At 42.0% G+C, this 20,483-nt stretch overlaps 1 protein-coding gene across 7 annotated transcripts in view; it reads right to left on the reverse strand.

Moving 5' to 3' along the window:
- The window catches only part of HOPX (HOP homeobox), a 29,222-nt gene extending 14,802 nt beyond the window's left edge, over nt 1–14,420 (reverse strand). Inside the window, exons 1-2 of one of the 7 annotated variants that reach the window (XM_054566778.1) lie at nt 13,983–14,116; nt 13,753–13,891 (exon numbers count right to left, since the gene is read on the reverse strand). Coding sequence is in view for 2 of the 7 variants with exons in the window: in XM_054566775.1 (XP_054422750.1) it covers nt 13,753–13,891; nt 13,983–14,173 (330 nt within the window). In the remaining 5 variants the exon portion in view is untranslated. The other 6 variants (XM_054566775.1, XM_054566774.1, XM_054566777.1 and 3 more) reach the window with 6 other exon arrangements.
- Between the last annotated feature and the right edge of the window lie 6,063 nt (nt 14,421–20,483).

Below are 20,483 nucleotides of genomic sequence, written 5' to 3' on the forward strand. Positions count from 1 at the left end.
CAATCAGGAAAGGCTAACTTGTCTACAGGGCCAGAGGAAGGCTCAGAGTTCTACCTTTTCTTATGGCAACAGCAGTAAGGCAGTTTGTGATATCATTAGCGTCAAGATTAATTTAGACTTCTAAAATACTGTATGTTCTCCTTATACTCTATTGATGTCAGAAATTCGAAGAGCTCTGACTGGGTTGCTCAGTTGGTTGGAGTGTTGTTCTGTACACCAAAAGGTTGAGGGTTTGATACCCAGTCTGGATACATACAGGAGGCAACCGATCAATGTTTCTCTCTCTCTCTCTCTCCCCCCACTCCCCTGCCATCCTTTCTTCTTTCTCTAAAATCAATAAACATATCTTGGATGAGGATTAAAAAATTCAAAGAAATTAAAAAATATCTCTGAATCACCTATTTGGATTGTTTAGCTTTAATTTTAGTCATTGTCACTTTTCATGAAGAATTGGGACTGGGGGTCCGGTCTTTCTGTGTGGGCCAGTCCATTGCTGGCCTCCTGTGGTCTCTCCAGCCTCACTCCCTTAGCTACGGCTGCAGGCTTCTTGCAGACCCCCACACATCCCCGGGGAAAGCCTTAGTGTCTATTTGACACCAAGGCAACAGAGATGATAGAATTGCCCGTTTCAATTTTTGTTCTGACTCCATTTTTTGAGGTGCAGATTTTGGGGGAGGTTTTAACTAACTCAAAAAATCTATGCACCCCAATGTTCATAGCAGCACAGTTTACAATAGCCAAGTGTTGGAAGCAACCTAAGTGTCCATCGGTAAATGAGTGGATCAAAAAATTATGGTACATTTACACAGGGGAATACTATGCAGCAGAAAGAAAGAAGGAGCTCCAACCCTTCACGACAGCATGGATGGAACTGGAGAGCATTATGCTAAGTGAAATAAGCCAGGTGGTGAAAGATAAATACCTTATGATCTTACCTAAAAGTGGAACCTAATCAACAAAACAAACAAGCAAACAAAATATAACCGGGGACATTGAAATAAAGAACAAACTGACAGTAACCAGAGGGGAGGAGGTGGGGATAATGGAGGAAAGAAGGGGAAAGGTCATCAAGAAACATGCAAAAGGACCCATGGACAAAGCCAATGTGAGGTAGGATTAAGGGTGGGAGTTGGTGTTGGGTGGGGTGGGGGAAAGTGGTGGTGGGAAAATGGAGACAACTCTACTCGAACAATAAACAAACAAACAAACAAATAAAATTACCAAAGAAAATTGGGGAGGTGTTTTCAAGTCTGTCCAGTAAGATCTGATCTCTTAACTTTTGACCCAGTGCAACAGTCCCAGGCACATGCAGAACCCCCGGCTAGCTCACACGGATAAGCATGATGTTATCCGCAAACATGCTGCACTTGACTCAGTGAGGCAGGAAGACTGAGATGCCAATTTGTACTTGAAGTCATGTCATTCCATCCGGTCACCAGGGACCATACCACCCCAAGTACCTCATTGCCCCAAGTTGTGTCAGGCAAAGATGTCATAAGGTTTGGTTTTCCATGTCTCAGCCCTGCTCTGGGACTGCATTGCTCACTAGTTAATCCAAGGCTTAAAAATATGAAGGGTTGCCTTCTTTTAAGCTCTGCATATCTGATGTGCACATCTGTCTGTGCTCTGTGTGATTGCTAATTCAGCTCGCTGCTTCCCTGGTCCTCTTTGGATTCACTTTCCTCTTGCCTAGAAACTCCCCCCAGTTTCAGGAAACACAGCAAAATTAAGAGCAAAATGAAATTTAAGTTAATGGAGTAAAAAGGTCAAACAATTAGAAGTCCTGAGTGCTTAATCACTCAAAACATCACTGCTGAGCTTCCATTTCTCTCATGTGAAAAGGGAATATAGTAATACCTTTGCCGAGCTCCCTGATTTGTTGTTAAGTTCATATATTATTTTAGGGACAGTGTTTCTAAACTGTAAAGTGCTTGCTTACACAAGATATCATTGTTCTTTAAATGCAGGTGAGCTAGGCATGCAGTGGGGTGTCTCCTGAGTAGCAAACTGGTCAGAACAGTTTGTAAGTTTCACGCTTTCTGGGCTACAGTCCCTTTTTTGAAGCTTTCTGGAATGGTAAAGCACAATGGTTGAAATCAGAACTCTTCTTAAAAAATCAAATGCTGTTTATATTGCTTCCTCAAAAGATGTATCTCAGGGTGGAACTTCTCAAGACTATCAAGGCAGGGGGTGGGGTGGGGTCATATCTTAAGCATGTTTTCTCATTAGCGCTTCTTCACTGTGCATTAATTTCAACTTAATTGTTGGTATTTTCACTAAAATCATGGCTTCTTTGCTCATTCCACCATACCGCTCCCTAATTTATCCTTTCATGTCCTAATGAGGAAATATTCTCTGAATTGGTGAGTAGATTTTTTTCTAGGCCATCTTGGCCTATGAGAATAATGACCAAATTGAAATTGTTTAGAAACAATGTGTTCATGAGCCTGTCTTCCCCACTAAATTATACGCTGTCCTATGGCGGATATGCCCTCTCTTACACATTTATTAGAAGTGTCTGGCACTTAATAGGTATGCATTAAATGCCTGTTAAACTGAATTTAACCGATGCCATCTGACGTGACTTGATTTAGGACTTAAGTTTGAAAGACACTGCTGTGTTTTCAACAACCAGGACCGGCCATGCCCCAGACCAAAATGTAACACTAGAAAAAATAACTTTCCAGCCTTCTAATATCTTTTGGTCCTCACTTCCCCAAACAGCACAGCGTTAATTCATGTTTCTGAACTGCACGCTGAAACCTCACCCCTCTTATAACAATAGTCACAGAGTATTTATTGAACAATTACAATGCACTAGGCACAACCCAAAATGTCTTACATGCATTAACTTATTTAATTATCTGAGAAATAGGCACTCATAATGTCTTCATTTTACGCGTACAGCAACTGACATAGATGCAAACTTACATAGCTTTCTCAAGGAGGTGCATATAACTTTCCCCAAGTACAAACCTGTGAGTAGCAGAGCAAAGTCTCAAACCCAGCAAGCCCATGTTATTAACCACACACTGTATTTCTTCCTTGTACTGAGTAGCTATGTAGACAGAAGAGCCTTGATCGGTGGTTGTGCACAGAAGGACAATAAAGCAATGTGGAGCCACCTGGTACAGAAGTCATGTGATGTCCTGTGTCTGCTGTGGCTCCCCTGTGGGGTGGGGCTAGTCTGGGAGCAGCGTCTCCTTCCCTGTGGCATGTTTCTCGTGGTTAGTGACCAGACACAGCTATGACCCAGCTAGTTATTTCAGTTAATATCACCAGCAGCACCAGCCAGGCTGGTTTTCTTTCCCTACATGCTCTTTAAGTGGTACAGACACAAGTGAAAGATATCATTATGTGAATAATATAGTATCCCAATAAGAAAAAGCTACAGCATCCAACAGAATGGAATAGAAAGGTGGGCTTTAACCAGACCAGATAGATATTCATGACTATTTCTGTTACTTAATCTGTAGATGCACAGGTTTTTGTTGAACTGATTAAGGAACCTCCTAAAACTGTAGTTGGAGCAAGTCTCTCAGTGGTCCAGACTTTCTACACTCACTTACAAAAAACAGCAAGGTATTATGAAAGCTAATGGAGGGGGGAGTGCCTGTGAATGAGTTCCAGCAGTGAATTAATAATTAATTAATCCCAGACATAAAGTTTCGTATATACACCCAGCTCTTTTTATTGCTAGCCCCATTTATGTTCTATTCCAAAGTTTTGTATGTGGAAACAAAAGGAAATAGTGAAAGACAATAATAAAGTCTTCTTTTTTGCTTAGTCGTCTTTTTTGCCTGTGCTGTTATAAATGGAGTTTTTAATCTACCTTCTTAGAAATAAATGGGCAAATGAAAGAGGCCTATCTCATCTCCATAATCTCCTTATAAGAGATCTCCCTATTTTAAACCTTTGGAAAAGTTGCTTTTCCAAAGGTCTATCTCTACGATGATTGCTTGGAATTCAGAAAAAGTTTTCTCTAGAAAGAACATTATAAATTGTAGGTAGAATCTCAGTCTAGACCACCAAAAGAAATGTAACTAATAATGCTACATATTTGTTACTGGGGAAAAAAATAGAAAATCCTGTTCAAATATCCTAGGAAAATTTAATAAGAAATCATTTCATTTTGAAAGCAAATATTTAAGAAAAAGCAGTTTAATTAAAATTTGGCTTAGAGAAATGGGGTTTTGGTGCAGATATTGAAGAGGTTTTAAGGGACCTTTTGATGATCTTAGAATAGTCTCTGACACAATGTTGGGTGCACAGTGAGTACCTATTGAATGCATGTAGGTTATACTTTATTTTCAAGCAAAAGTATGAATTGTCTTTATCTTATACAGGCATAATAATTAGAGCTGTGTTTGCCTCATAGCTGAAATAAAGAGGGGAAAGAGGAAGGAGAGGAATGTTGCAAAGTATTGACGTGAGAAGTAGGTTGTGTGAGACACAGTTAATGCACAATAAAGAGAAAGCCGGAGATTACTTCTCATGGTCCTCTCCTCCTCATCCTTCCACCCCAGGGAAAAGGAAGGAGATAGATTTTATGCTCCACATTCCTAAGCCAGCCACCGAGCACCGCTGTCAGGCAAGAACAGTTTAGTTGCTGAGAAGAGCTCTTTGTAGGTGGGGAAAGAAAGAAGCAGAAATAAAGGTGGCTTTTTTTGTTCTTTTTTTAATGTAAAGGATTAATTCAAAGTGAATGTTTGTATATCTTTAATGGATGAATTGTATACAGGGGATACATTTTAAATCCTCATTACTAAATGAAAATATTAAAGTGGTATGGAGTAATAGAAAGAGTACTAAGCAAGGAGTCAGACCTGGATTCCAGTTTTAACTCCTCTACTTAATGGTCACACAACCATGGCTGAGGTTTTTAAGCTTATTTGAATGCAGTTCTCTTCTAAGTGTGGCTGAGAACTCCCTTCCTTGCCTTATTATTGCAGTTGGGGTCCAGTGAGATTATACTCATGAAACAACCTAGAGAACTAAAATGATATACACATTTCCAAAAGTGTTATGTTATTTCTTCATCCAGAAAAGTGAAGACATTGGGCCAGATGACCTCTGAGATCATTTCTCCTCTAAAATTCTGATGATTAAAATGGCCTAGGTTTTCATTGATCGTGTTATTCCTCATCGACAGTTTACTGATATCATTGACCTGAGAAAGGAAAGTAGGTTTGTTCGTGACTTGCCAAACACTCTGTGCTTAGTTTCTACTTCAAGGGACCACTGAAGGGCCCATGAAACATTTTGAACCAACACGCTTTTTAATATTCAGCCTGTTAACATGAACATATAACTTGTCATCCAGCCTGGAACACTTAAGTATAAAAGGGGTGCTATGAACAATTATACCAACATACCAGGCACACATCAGAAGTGTCCCAGGCAGATCTAGATATCTGGTCCCTTTATTTTATGTGAAATGGTAAATTTCTCACTTAGATATAGAATAATAGAAAAGTTCCTGTTGAATTTAGGCATCTGTAAGGCTGTTACAGGTTAGCAAGATGCAGGTCTGTTAGGATCTTAGAGGATGGAACCACAGGAAGAGACAGGAGGTGGTTTTTTCTTTCTGTCTAAGAAAGCAAATTGTTGCAACCTCTGTGTGGTTAAACTTAAGGAGAATTTAGGATGGCTTCAAATTTCCTGACCTTTCATTTTTATCGCAGTTTGAATAGGTAGGGTAGAAATTTGTCTGGTAGGACAAATAATGCTTGGGCCTCTGCCTGCTTTGGGTATTGTTAGTGTGGTTGTGTTAATGCTTAATAAGTGCAAATATCCATTACATCTCAAACACAGTTCAGTCCTATGATCAAATATAAACAAAGGAACAAAAGGAGCTTGTACTAGAGATTTCCATGGGGCATAGCCACGTGCTCAGGGCTTTTCAAACCAGATAATACAGGAGAGGTGAGACTTGTGAAGTAGATTATATGATCAGAGCTCCTCTTTGAAAATGTCTGAGGCCCTAATACACCAACAAATTTGACAAATAGACTTCTGCTATGGGAGGGGGTGGAAATTTCACTGTTTTCAAAAGAAAACCATTAAACATAGAAAAAAATTAGCACTACTAAGCTTAGAAGCAAATGATAAAAAAGACTGACCTTCTCAACAGTTTGTGGAGAGAAAATATGGCACACGTAAGTGAAAGTGACAGGTAATAAATATTCTTTGTATGTTTTAGAGTATGTTATTAATTTTTGTCACTCATTTAGCTTCCTAATTATATTTTATTTAGGAAAGCACTAATTAGGTTAATTAGATCAATAGACTATAGAGTAGGGAGATGTATGTATTTGTTGCATAGATGAAGAAGAATGCTCAAACCCTTATGTACTGATGATAGAAATCAGCCTGGTATTTTAAAAATCTAATATAGATACACCACACAGAGATCATTGGAAATCAAGTAAATAGAATTGTCAAAATACTCTATGGCCATTCAGTAACTTTAGAATATTAAAAAAAAATAGTTTCTTTCTAAAAATGTCCTCTTTCCCAGTGCCGGATTATGAAAATGGCTTTCATTTGTAAGTCTGGGGACATGTCATCATGATTTTTTTTAAAAAATGTGTGCTGGGTTCTACAATATTTTTGCCCGAGCCAGAATTACTTAGAGAGGAACAGCAGTTAGAGACCTCCGTGGTATTCCATGTGCACAGTCAGTTTGTGTTCAGGCTGCCCTTTCATAGGCCATTGCGACCTGCCTAACACAAACAGGCATGACTTCCTCAGGTGGTTTGTACATTGTGAAATGTACAAAAAAGACTCTTTGAGAAAAATGAAATTATCTCTTTACACAAATATAATTGAATCAATTACTATTTTTTTTATGTCTAATGACCATTCTTATTTTATGATTATAATTAGGTAATGAATAAAATGATGCACACCCGGTACTTTGTAGAGCCTGAGATTATGCCAAAGTCCAACCATCCATGTTGCTTGTTGCCATGTGACTCAGTTACATGGGTCTTATTGAATTGTTTTTATGAACAGGTGTTCAAACTAATGAGACAAACAAAGGCTGTGGAGCTCTAGCCTACTCATTAACATCACAAAATCATTGAAAAGGATGAATACACCAGAAAGACCAGCTCACAAGGTAACTCTGAACCTACAGTAGATTGTTTCTCTGAGCATCATAGTGTTACAGCAGGAGGCCGGAAGGAACCTCGGAAGACCCATGCTCTCCTTCTAGCAATAGCGCTTCAGTCTCCACGTGGCTTTGGACAACTCACTTAATTGCTTGGAACCTTCATTTCTTCATCTACAGTTGAAGCTTTAATCCTATCCCCACCTATCTCACAGGGTTGCTGTAGGGTTCAATAAGATGGATTATGTTTATTAATAGCACTTTAAATTATAAATACTATGTAAATACAAAGTACCATTATTAAGGTTCAAATCCAGCTTTCCCAGTGACTCAGAATATAATGTTGGGCAACCAAATGACATCAGGCTTGGTAATCATTAAAACAGGTAAACACTTTAGAGGCCTCACTCAAACTTACAACTAATAAGATTTCTTAATACATTTTATTTACTTTGCCAGGGTAACCAATGACCACTACTGAGAAATGAAAGGCCTCTAAAACTGACTAGCTCAAATTTAGGAGAATGATATGGAGAAAGGGAGAGCACCGAGACCACACTCTTTAAGTTCCAGAAAATTATTTCAGTCACTGTTAAAGTCCTAGTTGAGTACTAAAGAACTCAGCGAAACTTCCAAACGTCTGAAATACTAGACTAGAACTTGTGATATCCCGTGTCTCCATTTCTCATGAACAATTCAATATTCCATATTACTTAAAGAAACTTAGGCCATCTAGCCTGCCCCTTTCCCTTCCCCTGTCTCCCACCAACCAGATCTAAAGGGTGGTTAAGTATACATATAAGGATATTCATTACAGAGTCATTAATGGGATTTGGAAGCAGCAGAAATGTCTAATGCTGGAGGATTAGGTAAGCAAAGAGTGTATATAAACAGTAGATTATTAAAAAGTGGTTAGAAATAATATATCAGAAATATCTGAAATATAACTAGCCACAGAGTTATATCTTTACAATATGGTATTGAGTTGAAAGAGCCAGAGGGAGAGAAGAAAGCTGAAGAAATAGATGGAGATGTAAAACTTAAGCAGGGTCTTGTGTATGGTAAATTAAGGAATATGTTAACTAACTCAACATGAGCCAAAAGACTTAAAAAACTAAAAAGTTGTGGACTGCCCTATCTTTCAGAGCTTGCCTATATAAGTCTTTCCGGTGTATTTGTTGCATGGTGTGGGAATACTCCATGGCTCACCTAACACCCTGCGTGCTGCAGCGCACACCAATCCTTACGCTTTTCTTTTTTCTCAAAGGGCAAAGTGAACGGCTGGCTGTTGACCTCCGTGACCATTCTGCACGCTCTTCCACACCATCATCAAGTGGCTTTCTAGCCTTCTCTTCTCCAAGTGAATTAACATCAGGTCCTCTTGCAGCTCATTACAGATTGGATTTTTATTATTATTTAGTCATCTAGGAGCCCTTTTGAACTGCTCCCAAGAGCTCTCCTCCCTTTTAAATTGTAGAACCTGAATCAAGTACAATGCTAATAAAAGCAGGAGGAGATGACCTGTTGCCTTCTTCACTCCTGTGGCATAAACCGCAGCTCTAGCCATCTCTCAGCAGTGCTATGTTACTTCCCAGGAAGAGTGTGAAGAATGCATAATAAAGTGATAAACACTTCCAGGCAGACGTTACTGAATTAAAGTTTTGTCTTTTTTCCCCCCTAAAACAGATTTCATTCCTGGGCACCAGTAAACTAGAAATTTGGAAAGGAGTGAGGAGATGTAAGAGCTAGGGAAGGTTGTTTATGTAAATTTCCTTAGGGAGAAACCACCCAGGAAGGAAATGAAAATATATCAATAAAGACTAAACTATCTAAGCAGATCTGTCACATCCTTAAGAATTCTAGGAAACTTCAATCGTAATCCATCTAGCTCTAATAGCTAGAATGATTGCTGTTAGTTTCCTGCCCAGTCTGCACAAAGAGATTAGAAGTGATGGATGGCTGCCTGAGGTTGTTTTTGTTTTCGTTTTTTGTTTTTCACGTAAAAACAGTTCTGAAAGATCTGGCAGGGTTTTCAATGTTGGGTCACATTTTATCAAAATTACTGAAGCAAATTACAAGAAACTACATGAGGATGGGTAAAAATTAACTTCTCTACTTTCAAATGAGCTGCTATTGCAGCTATATGCCAATATGACCATAAGATAACATTAGAACCTGAAGCAAATAGAGTAACTTGCCTTGTGACAAACAATTCCTTGAACCCCCCGCATTCATGCTGAACTTCTTTTTGGCAAGCCAATATAAATATACAGCTCTCTGTCTGGGCGGTACAGATACAATGCTTCCCACAGGGAAACTGAGTCACGGCAGGAGTAAGTGACTTGGCAGAGAGGCCAGAATGAGGCCCAGGCAGGCCCAAGTTCAGAGTCAGCTCAGCCATGTAAACTAATCCTAAAATTCAGGGCAACTCACTTTACTCTCCTGTACCTTCATGAATTGTATTCATGAGACCATATAGTTCATTGCTAAGGCCAGGTATTTTTGAGAATAAAAGGGGGTGCCTTTTGGGTTTCCTCCTGCTTTAAAATTCCATTGCCGCTGAGTTAGAGCTGAAATTTAAACCCAGGTTCCTGATCACCAGCCCCGTACTCTGCTCCCCAAGCCAGGCTGTCTTCCGCTAGGACTTACCTACACTGGAGTTCTGTGGAAGGGTGTTCAGCGTACGATCCACGAAGGCACTTTCCCAGCAAATGAAAAGGACAGCCTGACCTGTGCCTGCCTGCTCCTGTACTCACAAACCCCAAACCCCACGTGTGTCAATAGCGCTGGAATGACAAAGCCAAACAGCAGCCTGAAACCAGAGGTGGCCCCACCCAGATGCCAACGGACTAATTCTTTCCTGCAGAGCTTGAGTCCCCTGCCTCCCGGTCTCCTGGGGCTAAGGGTGGTGCTCACCTTCCCCTCCCCTCCTCGCTGCTGTTCTCACCAGTAAAGACTGTGCCCTCTGTCTGCCCAGCTGCCCTGGGCTCCCAGCTGCCTGAGACTCTGCTTCAGCCCCAAAGGAGGTTAATTACACACCTGGCCACGCCCCTCTTCAGAGGCAGGAGGTGCCACATGCAGCTGCCACTTGCCCAGCAGAGCTGCAGCATCGCAGCTCTCCAGTGGAAGAAAGGGCTGCCAAGGGCCCAGAGTCACAGGAATGGAGGGGGGCGCCTTGCCCCAGGCTGCAGGACTCAGGGTTCCTTGTCACTAAGGCAGGGAAAGCTGTTCTGCCAGGAGCAGCCTTCTGCTCTGGAGAAGGAACCAGGTAAAATTTATAAAGCCCTGTGATCAGAATTTCTTGACATTTTAATGGCCTCAAGATGGTTCTCCATTTTTTCCGAACGATAAATTAAATGCAACCATCTCTGATGAGGATAAATGTATTTAACAAAAAATAAACCAATTCCGAAAAAGAAAACTCTCAGGGCCCACAAGCCTGTAGGGAACTCCCTATGGGATGTGATTTGAGGAATTCTACCGAAAACCCTCAACCTGGGTATATTTTCCCCCGGCAAATTGCTTGGAATTCTGACCAGTAGAGATTATAAATTTTGCCTGAAACTTTGATATTCCTGATTGTCACCAATTGTAATTACACTTATATAACATTTCAAAGAACTCCCAGATATGTTATCTTGCTGGAACCTATTTAATATACCAGGGAGAGACCTGACACATTAAACAATTACTGCCTAGGAACATCATAACTTTAATTAGTTTTCAGAAATGGGCAAGCAAAGCCTTGAGTGATGAGACCCTGGAAGTCAGGCATGTTTAGATTGGAGGACAGATGGGAAACCACGAACAACAAGGCTAGCTGAGCCAGGCCACAGGCACCCCTGCACCCACACAAGTGCCAGCGTGAGGGACAGACAGGAAGAGCCGTAGCCACAAAGACTAAAATCACCCACTCAAGCTTTTGCCTGATGTTGACCTGGAAATCACTTTGAAAAACCCCTGTAGTGCCAAATAGACTCATCCTAATGCTGACAACTCATGCTTATTTCTGAAACAACAACTTGGCTGTCTGCCAGAGCAGAGTGTCTGGTGTGTCTGCCATGATTCTTTTTAATAATTATAATCCTCTGGCTTATGCTAGATATTATGTAGAGAACAAAAGAAAGCTATTAGTTTTGAAACATCCCTCCTCACATCCCTCCTCACATGTTAGCGCAATCCTTAAATAATGCACCTTTGAGACTCTGAGTAACTCCTCCCATTGGCTGCCCCAGAGCACTTCTGGGTTCCAAGAATGTGCTGGAAACACACTGGACGCCCTATTCCAGCTATAGCTAGAGTGTGGTTTTGCGGACCCAGAAGCCATGGCCTTTTGGGGTGGCTCATCCTCTGAGGTCCTATTCCTCTCTCTGGACTCACCGTCCTTATGTGTGAAGTGCAGTGTTTGGGTTTCACAGCAGAATCACTTGGGGAGTTTCAAAAAACAATGTCAGGCTACGCACCCAGGGGTTCTGACTGAATTGGTTAGGGTGGGGCCCAGCCCCAGGTCTGAAACTGAGTTAGATGATCTCTGGGACCCTCCCAGCTCTACAAAAGTTCACAATCCTGGCAGTCTGTTCCTTTGCTTTATTTACTGAACTAATTTTTTCCAGACATAATCATTTTTTAAAAGATTTTTATTTATTCAATATTTTTTAGAGAGAGGGGAAGGGAGGGAGAAAGAGAAGAGGAACATTGATGTGTGAGAGAAACAACTGGTTGCCTCTCACACGCCCCCAGCCAGGGACCTGGCCCACGACCCAGGCAAGTGCCCTGACCAGGAATTGAACTAGAGACTTTTTGCTTTGTGGGACAATGTCCAACTTACTGAGCCACACCAGTGAGGGCAACATACTTTTTTTTTTTTCAGTATTTTGCATAGGCTGATTTTTAGAGATGCTTTTAATTATTTAAAAAAGATATATTATTAAAGTATTGTTTGTTGGGGTATAATTAGCATATAACGCTGCAATCTCTACAGGGTAAAATCTGAAACATTTTCACTCATATGAAATGGTTATCACAATCACAATAGTGATCATTTCCACTACCGCCAAAAGTTTTCCATGGTCCTTGGCTGTCCTCCCAAGCTCTTCTCCCTGCCCTCCTTCCCCAGGTAACCACAAATCTGTTTTCTCTTTCTGTCAATTAGTTTGCATTGTCTATCATTTTATACCAATGGAATCATACTGTAGGTACTATTTTTGACTGGGCCTCTTATTAGTTTTGTCCTTGTACTTTAAATTTCTAGCTCTTTGAGAATGGGAGCCACCTTTCATTTCTTTTTCTCTTCCTCCTGGCCCCCGACATATCTCTGCTCAGAGAAGCCCCTTAGTCATTGTTTGCTTTATTGAAATCAGACCTTTATGGCTTACAACTGAGCTTCATTTTGGCGGCTGTGAAGTGCCTGCCGTGTGAAGGCTCTCAACTTCCCACAATTTCTCTGTAGGTTCCTAGCCAGCAGCTCCAGCTCAGATTTAAAAAAAATAAATAAAAAACAAAATGCACTGGCTGCAACCAGAGGCCTTCATTTAGGGGCTGGACTTCTAGCTCTCCAGAAAATGAACGTCAAGATTTGTGCTGGGGACAAAGGGGTTGGGGAAGCTACCTGTGAAAGCCTATTGGCTTGCACCCAATTCTTAATCTTAACCCCAAAGTTCTTGATCCAAGGGAGGAACTGAGGAATTAATGTCATGCTTTATTCCTTTTATTCCTATGTGCATTTTGTGAATATGATGTCTAATTATAAATACTCTACTATCTGCTCCCCCTTCTCCCTGCCTTTCCACCTCCGCAGTATCTTTATTTTGTTCCCTGCCTGCTCTGGTTATACTAACCCTTTTAACTAAATATACTTCAGACCCTGTCGAGTGAAGTGCTACTTCATGGAAACTTTTTGCATTCCTCTTCTCTTTAAGACCGTCTCACCTAAGCTATCTGGTATGTTGTGCCTTAATATTCAATAATTCTTATTCCACTTTACTTAACAGTTTATCTGGATACCATTATGCTCCAATATCACAAGGCTACATTTCCTCAAAACCCCAGAGCATGGGATTTCTTTTCATCTCAAACAAGGTCAATATTTTCATTTTCAACACTAGTAAGTATTATGAGAACCAGAAGTAACAATAAACAACACTGCACATTTACAGTCGAGCCACCTGTACTCAGTCCAGAGGTATCTCCTCTTCCCAGCTACATGGAACACAAAAAGTATTTTTAAATGATATTACGTCTGATTTTTAGACTGAACTGTAGAATAACAATATTGGCTTCTAAATAATAAATTCATATGCAACCTGGCACAGTCCTACAAGCGCAGGTTTCAAAGTGTATTTCAGAGATGGGAGAGAGCGAGCAAAACACCTTACCTACTGGCCAAAAAGCCAACATAGAGAGCCCCTTGCTCCAAGTCCCCCTCAACTCTATGCACCTTTGTCAGGATCTGTTATCTTAACATCCAACAGCGTTCTCTGTCTCCCTGCTTGGGACCAGCTCTTAAATTTCTTTCTCCCTCCCTTTTACCTCCGCCTTTTCCCAACAGAATAGCAAATGTGATAACTATACCATTTCAGTCACTTCTAGACAAAGTTCATTTGCTCTGTATTAAAGGCAAACCCCTGAAAGTTACTTACGTGGAAGTGGCAAAGGCTGGATTTGGAAGCTGAGCTCTCTGATGCCAGCCTGCTTAAATAGCTGGTCTGCCCGACACAAGCTGTTGACAGCACGTTATTTACACCCGTGAGTTCACGCTCAAGCAAGGACCTGAAAAGCCTGCAGCGTGGGCAGGAAGAAAACAACTGAAAGTATGCTGGGGTTACATCGCTCCTGGTTATTCAGGTTTGCTATTCAGGCGGTGACTTACGCGACTCTCATGGAACTTTCTTGCACTGCCTTCTTGTTCCTGATCTCCTTCTTAGCCAAGTAAGACTCTTCACCAAGATTGGATGAGAGAGATGCAGCTGAGAAAAGGAAGACACACAGGACCCTGCAGCCTTGTGCCAAGTCCCTTATTTTGACCGGGCTTCCAGTTAGATGTTTTCTCCTTTCAAACATAGGCTTGGTGAGGCTGATTTCACAGTTCTGGGGGCTGGGTGCCAAGCTAAGAGCCTGGACAACTGCCCAATCAATGAAAAGTTTTTTTGTTTTCAGGCTCAGAATGTACAAACAAAGAAGAGTTATAAGGGAGGTTCGGGCTAGGATGAGACGATATTAGGTCCCTTTCAAAAACGATTGTCATTTCTTTCCCCCTGCATCTGTACTTTTCTCCTGATTTCCCCTCCCTTTCCTTTGTTAATGAAATTCCTACCTGAGAGTTGAGAGCACAAATAAAAAAAGCCAGTGTGTAAGCAAGCCTGTGGGAAGATGCTCTCCAAGTGTGAGAGAGTGTTCAGTGGCTCGTGTGACCACAGTGGAAATGTTTCTAAGTGTGAGGGTATGTGTGGGTGTGGGGACACGATTAGTCAATGTTTGTCTGTAGTTTATGGCTAGATACGGCAGCTAATAGTCAAATGCAGAACACTAACTGCATTAAGTGGGAATGATTTCGCGAGGATGAAGGAAGGAAGAGAGGGTTTGTTGAGATCATTTATAGGAGTATCTGTGTGTTTGCTGGTTCATAGCACAGACTGGTGAGTGCCACCCAGATACACACGTCTTATATTTTTCACTTCACTGGAGAAAGAAAAGGCCCACTTGATTCTCTTGGGAACAGTGGCTGTCTGTGAAAGAAGAGCAGCAATCATTCAGAATATTTCTTTCCTTCTTGGAAAAGGGGATAATGGTTATAAAACATGTGTGGGAGAAAAGTAGAGACAGGGGGCCTAGCCCTACCCCACCCCTGGTTACCAGAGGAATTCTTTTGTTTTCTGCCTAATTCATTGCCTAACTTTTGACCGTTCTATGGCCAAATCTGAATTCTTGACTCCTAGATTTCTTGAATGGAGGGTCTATGTCTTGTTCATATTTTGATACCCACAGTGCCTGGCACAAATTATTATGACAAGAAAATGAGGCTAATCCTCATCATCTTCATCATCTAGAATCTAGAAAAACTAACTATATGCCAGATTCCATGTAAAGCACTTTACAGTTAGTTTCTTTATTTACTCCTCACAACGCTGTGAGCTAATTTTTTTTATTATTTTAGTTTTACAGATGAGGAAACTGATGCTTGTAAAGATTATTCACTGTACCAAGGCTACAGCAAGTGGTAAAGGTGGGATTTGAATCCAGATCTATCTGGTTCCAGAGTCTGGGTTTACACTCAGGACTGGTTTGAACCAATACTAAGAAAGTTGTCTAAGAATGTTTTCACCTATCCTTATTTCTTTAATTGTTTATCATCTGTCTTCCAGAATGTGACTTCCATGACCTCATTGACCTTGCCTGCCTTATCCACTCTTGTGACCCTAGCACCCAGCAGTATCTGACACATACTAGGTGCTCAATAAGTATGTGCTGTTTGCTCAGTTTCTAAATTCCTTTGAAGGCCACGTAACCCAACAAATAGAGGGCCTGGTGTTATCAGAGTCTCATCTTGGTTCTGACGCATTTCTTTTGCTCTTGCATAATGTGTTGGCTTCAAGCGATTTCTCGTTACCCAGTGTATCATGGAGATGAAACTAAAAGTGGCAAAACCATACAGCAGTTCTTAAGAAGTCTGCAGGTGTGTAGTTTCAGGTTGTTCAGAGGTGCAATGAAGTCACCAAGAACCCACGCTTTTTCTAGTTTTCATGCTGTAGCCTTCAGCATGACAATGTTGACTCCTCCCATCGTGACAAGGTTGCTGCAGTTGCTCCGTATATCACATTCTTAAACAAAAACATTCACAGACAAGTAAGAAGGGACATGGGCTTTCTCCCAGTATCTCTTTTTATTTGTTAGAGAAAAATATCCTTGCAGAAGCCACTGAAAGAATTCCAGTTATGGCTCCTTGCTGAAAACTGGGCCAAATGACCACGACATTGGCCAAATCCATCATTTGCAAAGAGGAAATGAATCAGGTTGATTATGGTTCATTTCATGGGTCTGAGAGAAGTATCCACCTTCCCCAGACCAATTTCCATGCTATCTAAACAAAACCCAGATTCACTTAACAAGGAAAAAATAGACAGGTGCTGCTAACAGCCAACCCAAGAAGTCCTTTGAAGTATGAAAACCTAAAGTACTTTATAGCTTGAGCACCAGTCTCAGCCATGGCTATTAGGTCTCACTATAATAGTTCTCTCTTTCTGTGCATTTTGGCTTTTTTTTTTTTAATTCTCACCCAAGGATATGGTTTTAATGATTTGAGAGACAGAGAGAGAGAGAGCGCGAGAGAGAGAGAGAGAGAGACTTCGATGTGAGAGAAAAACATCAATTGGTTGCCCACCATAGGAGCCCTGACGAGGGACTGAACTTGTAAACTTTTGGTGTATGGAATGATGCTCCAACCAACTGAGCTGCTCAGACAGGGCTGTGCATTTTGTTTTTAATAAGTTTGCTTTGGCTCTGAGCAAAATTAAAACTATTTCAACAACCCACAATTAAGGGAAGGAGCTGGCCACAGGGACTGGGTTTTGTTTTTGTTTTTGTTTTTGTTTTGTACAGGTTTAGATCCTAGGTCTTTCTATCACTACTTATTTTCTGCATGTCCAGAGAATAACGCACAATCTATCAGCATCTTGTCTTCTATGTTAGACAGGATTGATGATACTGTTGATTTCTTAGAAATATCTACTCTAATACTGCAACTAATTATAAAAAGATTGCAAAACTGCCTCTATGCTTTAAGGCTTATTTTCCTACTTCTCCTCTTGTCTATTATATTTCAGTGAATTCCATAATCCCACATGTTTGCATCTGTCTCTGCCTGGGGGCTCCAGCTGCTGCCTGGGATGTGTAAACTAAAAACATATGGGCTGATACAGTGATTCTCACATGGTTCTTTTTCCCTTGGTGGTTAGCAAGTTTCAAATTAACACCTGCAATGAGGTCGTTATTTTCCTTCTCTTTGCTGTTCTGGAGCTTTCCCTTGCGATGTGCTTTAGGAACTTTCTTCTCCGTTGTAACAGATCAAGAGAATTACAATGAAGGATGAGGTGAGCTAAATGTTATGCTCCACAAGCAAAGAACAATATCTAGGAGATGGTAGGTGCTCAGTAAGCATTTGCTGAGTGGCTGGAAGAATGGCGGAAAGAAAGAGAGTATGGGCTTCTGACTCACTCAGACTTGGATTCGAATCTCACCTCCACCACTTATTGCCTATGCGATCCAGGGCAAATTATGTAACTTCTCTTGGATTCATCATCCTCACCTGAAAATGGGAACCATGATGCTTACATTACATATTTGCTGTAAGGACTAGAGATAATATATGTTCATCAGTTAGCATAATTCCTAGAACATAGTATCTGCTCAGTAAGCAGTAGCTACTCCAAACAATTACAAGAAGCCAGGTTTTCCTGTCATTTTTGTACAATGCACACATGGTAGGCATGAAATAGTTAAACCTAAACCCCCCAAGTGCTACAACAAGCAGGGGTGTTTGGTAGAACAACCTAGAAGACAGTGATATCTGCACAGTGGAGGAAGCTATTTTCTTCCTGCCAAAAGCTGGAGATCACTAAAGTGCAGAGAGCCACTCAATGAAAAGGGAACATACGGAACCAAGCAGTGGTGTGGAGAGAGAAAAGTCCATCCTTTGGCAAACAGAAAACAGCCAAAGGCATTTAAGAAAATTTACCACGAAGGATATAAACCCTGCAAAAGAGGTTAGACTTGTAAAGAAGTAAATTAGGAAGACGCGTAGCCAGAACACAGAAACATACTTGCTGAAGATTCTGCCCCAAAATATGAAGTTACAGAAAGAAAGACTGAGAATTCTCTGCAGAGGGTGTGGAAACTCTGACTCCCCAAGTGCCCCTCATGACCCAGCCCGGCTGGGTGAGGAACAGTGTGGAACGAGAAGATCAGCGGATGACAGAGAACTGGGACACAGAAGAGGGTGCCAGCTGGCCTCGGCTGCAGATACGGAGGGCTTCACAGGTCCCCTGGTAGCGAGGGACGGGAAGTCTAACCCTCCCCGTGCTCTGTACTCTTCTCCAGTTTTTGTACACCTAATAATGATTAGGTGAGCCTTTCGTTTTTTCATTCTAAGCATGCATTCCAACGTCTTACTTAATTCATGTAATGTCCTTGTGGAGGCTTGAGTCAGCTGATGACTGGAAGTTAGGGTACTTACACCCACAGCGGCGCCCCTTACGGAAGGTGCCTGGGGAAGGCTGTTCCCTCTGGTGTGACCCATGTTGCCTTTGCTCTTTGACTTAAGAACCAGGGTTTCTTCTTGTTCCATTTAATTTCATCCAGAGTCTAATGAACAGGGAGGGCACAAGCATTGTTTTCCTTTGAAAACTCACTCATGCTATTGGTTGGAAGAGGGGATGGCCTTTGGTAACAGGGAGCATCGCCCCGTCTGTGGAAGGAGGGACGGAGGAGGCATATTTCTTCCCAATGAATGCCTCATTTCTCTCTCTCTCTCTCAGCGTGAGGACTTGCTGTTGCTGGTGGGGCTGTACCAGAAGCAGCACGATAACATTCTCAAGAAGGGTGGAGGTGGGGCTTACCCTAAGAGGCTGCCTCTGCCATGAATGATGGATGGGAAGATATTGCAGGTTGGGGCCACCTCAGCCTGACTGTAATCCCCTAACACACGGGATGAGGACAGAGCGTCACCACACCCACTACTGAACTTTCAGGGATGGGCCGTGTGCTTTCAGAAAGAGGGGGTGGGGAGCTTTCTGGTGGAAAGCTTGCTGGACTGGGCATCAAATGCAGGCATGGCTCCTGCTCCTATCTCCTGTGTAGCTGACCTTTGCCACCAAGACTCCGGGAGCCTGGGCAGGAGAGAAAGAGAGGGATCCACCTGTACCCCACAGGGCACCCCCAACCTGGAGCTCTGAGTGCTGTTTATATAAGACACTTGATTTTTGTAAATGATTTTACTTGGGAAGAGGGAGGAATAAGAAAGGAGAATGGAGATAACAAAAAAATACAAAGTTTGAAGACAAAACAAAAATATATGTATTGCATGTTTGACACAGTAAAGAAAGAGTTGAAAATAACTTGGAGTAAAATCATGCATCAGCTGAAGGGAAAGAAGTTTAAAGAAGAAGCTACAGACCTTTTTCTTCCCCTCTCCCATCCTCCACCTCAGAGATGCCAAGGTAGACTCGCTGTGTGACTTTGGAAGCTCATGTCTCCTCTCTGTGCCTTAGCCCCTCTGTATAAGGAGGGAGTCAAACTAGATGATTTCTGTTGAGGTCCTTTCTGTTTTAAACGTCTGTCCTCCAAGGGAAAGGTCAGAAGCATGTTGATGGAGAAGAAGGACCCCATGCAGCCATAGGCAGAGGTCAGCTACCCTGACTGGGACTGAGAGGAAGTTTCAGCGCACAGGTACAACTTCACCACTGTTAGAAACTTGCAACTCCCTTGGAGTAGAAACTCTACTCCCGTGGAAAGAAACCCCTCCCCAAGAGTCCTGAGTCTTCCCCCTCGATGGAGAAAACCCTTGATGGGAGGGATGAGGGAGGGAAGGAAGAAAGGAAGGGAAGAAAGAGAGAGAAGAAAGGAGGGAAGGAAGGAGGAACTGTAGATCATCCCTGAAAAAAAAGTCTAAAGGTCTTGATTTCCTCTTTTGGCAAAAATATGCCATGGTCTGATTTTGTTAACTAATTCAGTGAAATTCTGCCTGGTGCATTTCAGCAAAACGCTGCTTTCCTCATGGCCTTCTCTGAGGTTTCCATAGTGAGGCTCTGGCAGTACAGTGGGTAATGAATGATTTGAGGAGTCTTGTAAAATGTCTTCTGATGTGGAGAATCATATACATAGTGGGTGGTGTGCACTCTTGTATCTTGTCTACACCTCCCTGGAGAGTCAGCTCGCAGACTAGTCTTTCTAGGGAGTTCTGAGTCACCTACAAGAAGCCCTAGTGGCCGGCCCATTCTCCCAGAGCCGATGCCCCCGAGTTGGTTCTTTGACTCAGAAGGAAATGAACTCTGCATTCTTCATGACACTGCTAGTAGATGCCCTATCTGTCCCGGGACCAGATCTCAGGCTAAGGTCAAGTTAGGTTGTGGTCAGAGATCAAACGAAATGCTTTGGAGACAGCGTAGACCTGCTTCAAATGTAGGGTGACCAACCTGCCTGGCTTCCGCAGGGCTGCCCTGGTTTTAGCCCTGAAAGTCTTGCCTCCATCCATGTCCCCCAGGCCCAGGTGGTACCAGGTGGTTGGTCACCCTATCCTAGTTCTGTCACTTCATAGCCAGTATTTTAACCTCTGTGAACCTTAATTTCCTCACATGTGAAATGAGGATAATGATAGCCT

The sequence above is a fragment of the Pteronotus mesoamericanus genome, unplaced genomic scaffold, assembly GCF_021234165.1.
Source record: "Pteronotus mesoamericanus isolate MK-2021 breed Mesoamerican mustached bat unplaced genomic scaffold, CSHL_Meso_final contig_180, whole genome shotgun sequence".
Lineage (NCBI taxonomy): Eukaryota > Metazoa > Chordata > Mammalia > Chiroptera > Mormoopidae > Pteronotus > Pteronotus mesoamericanus.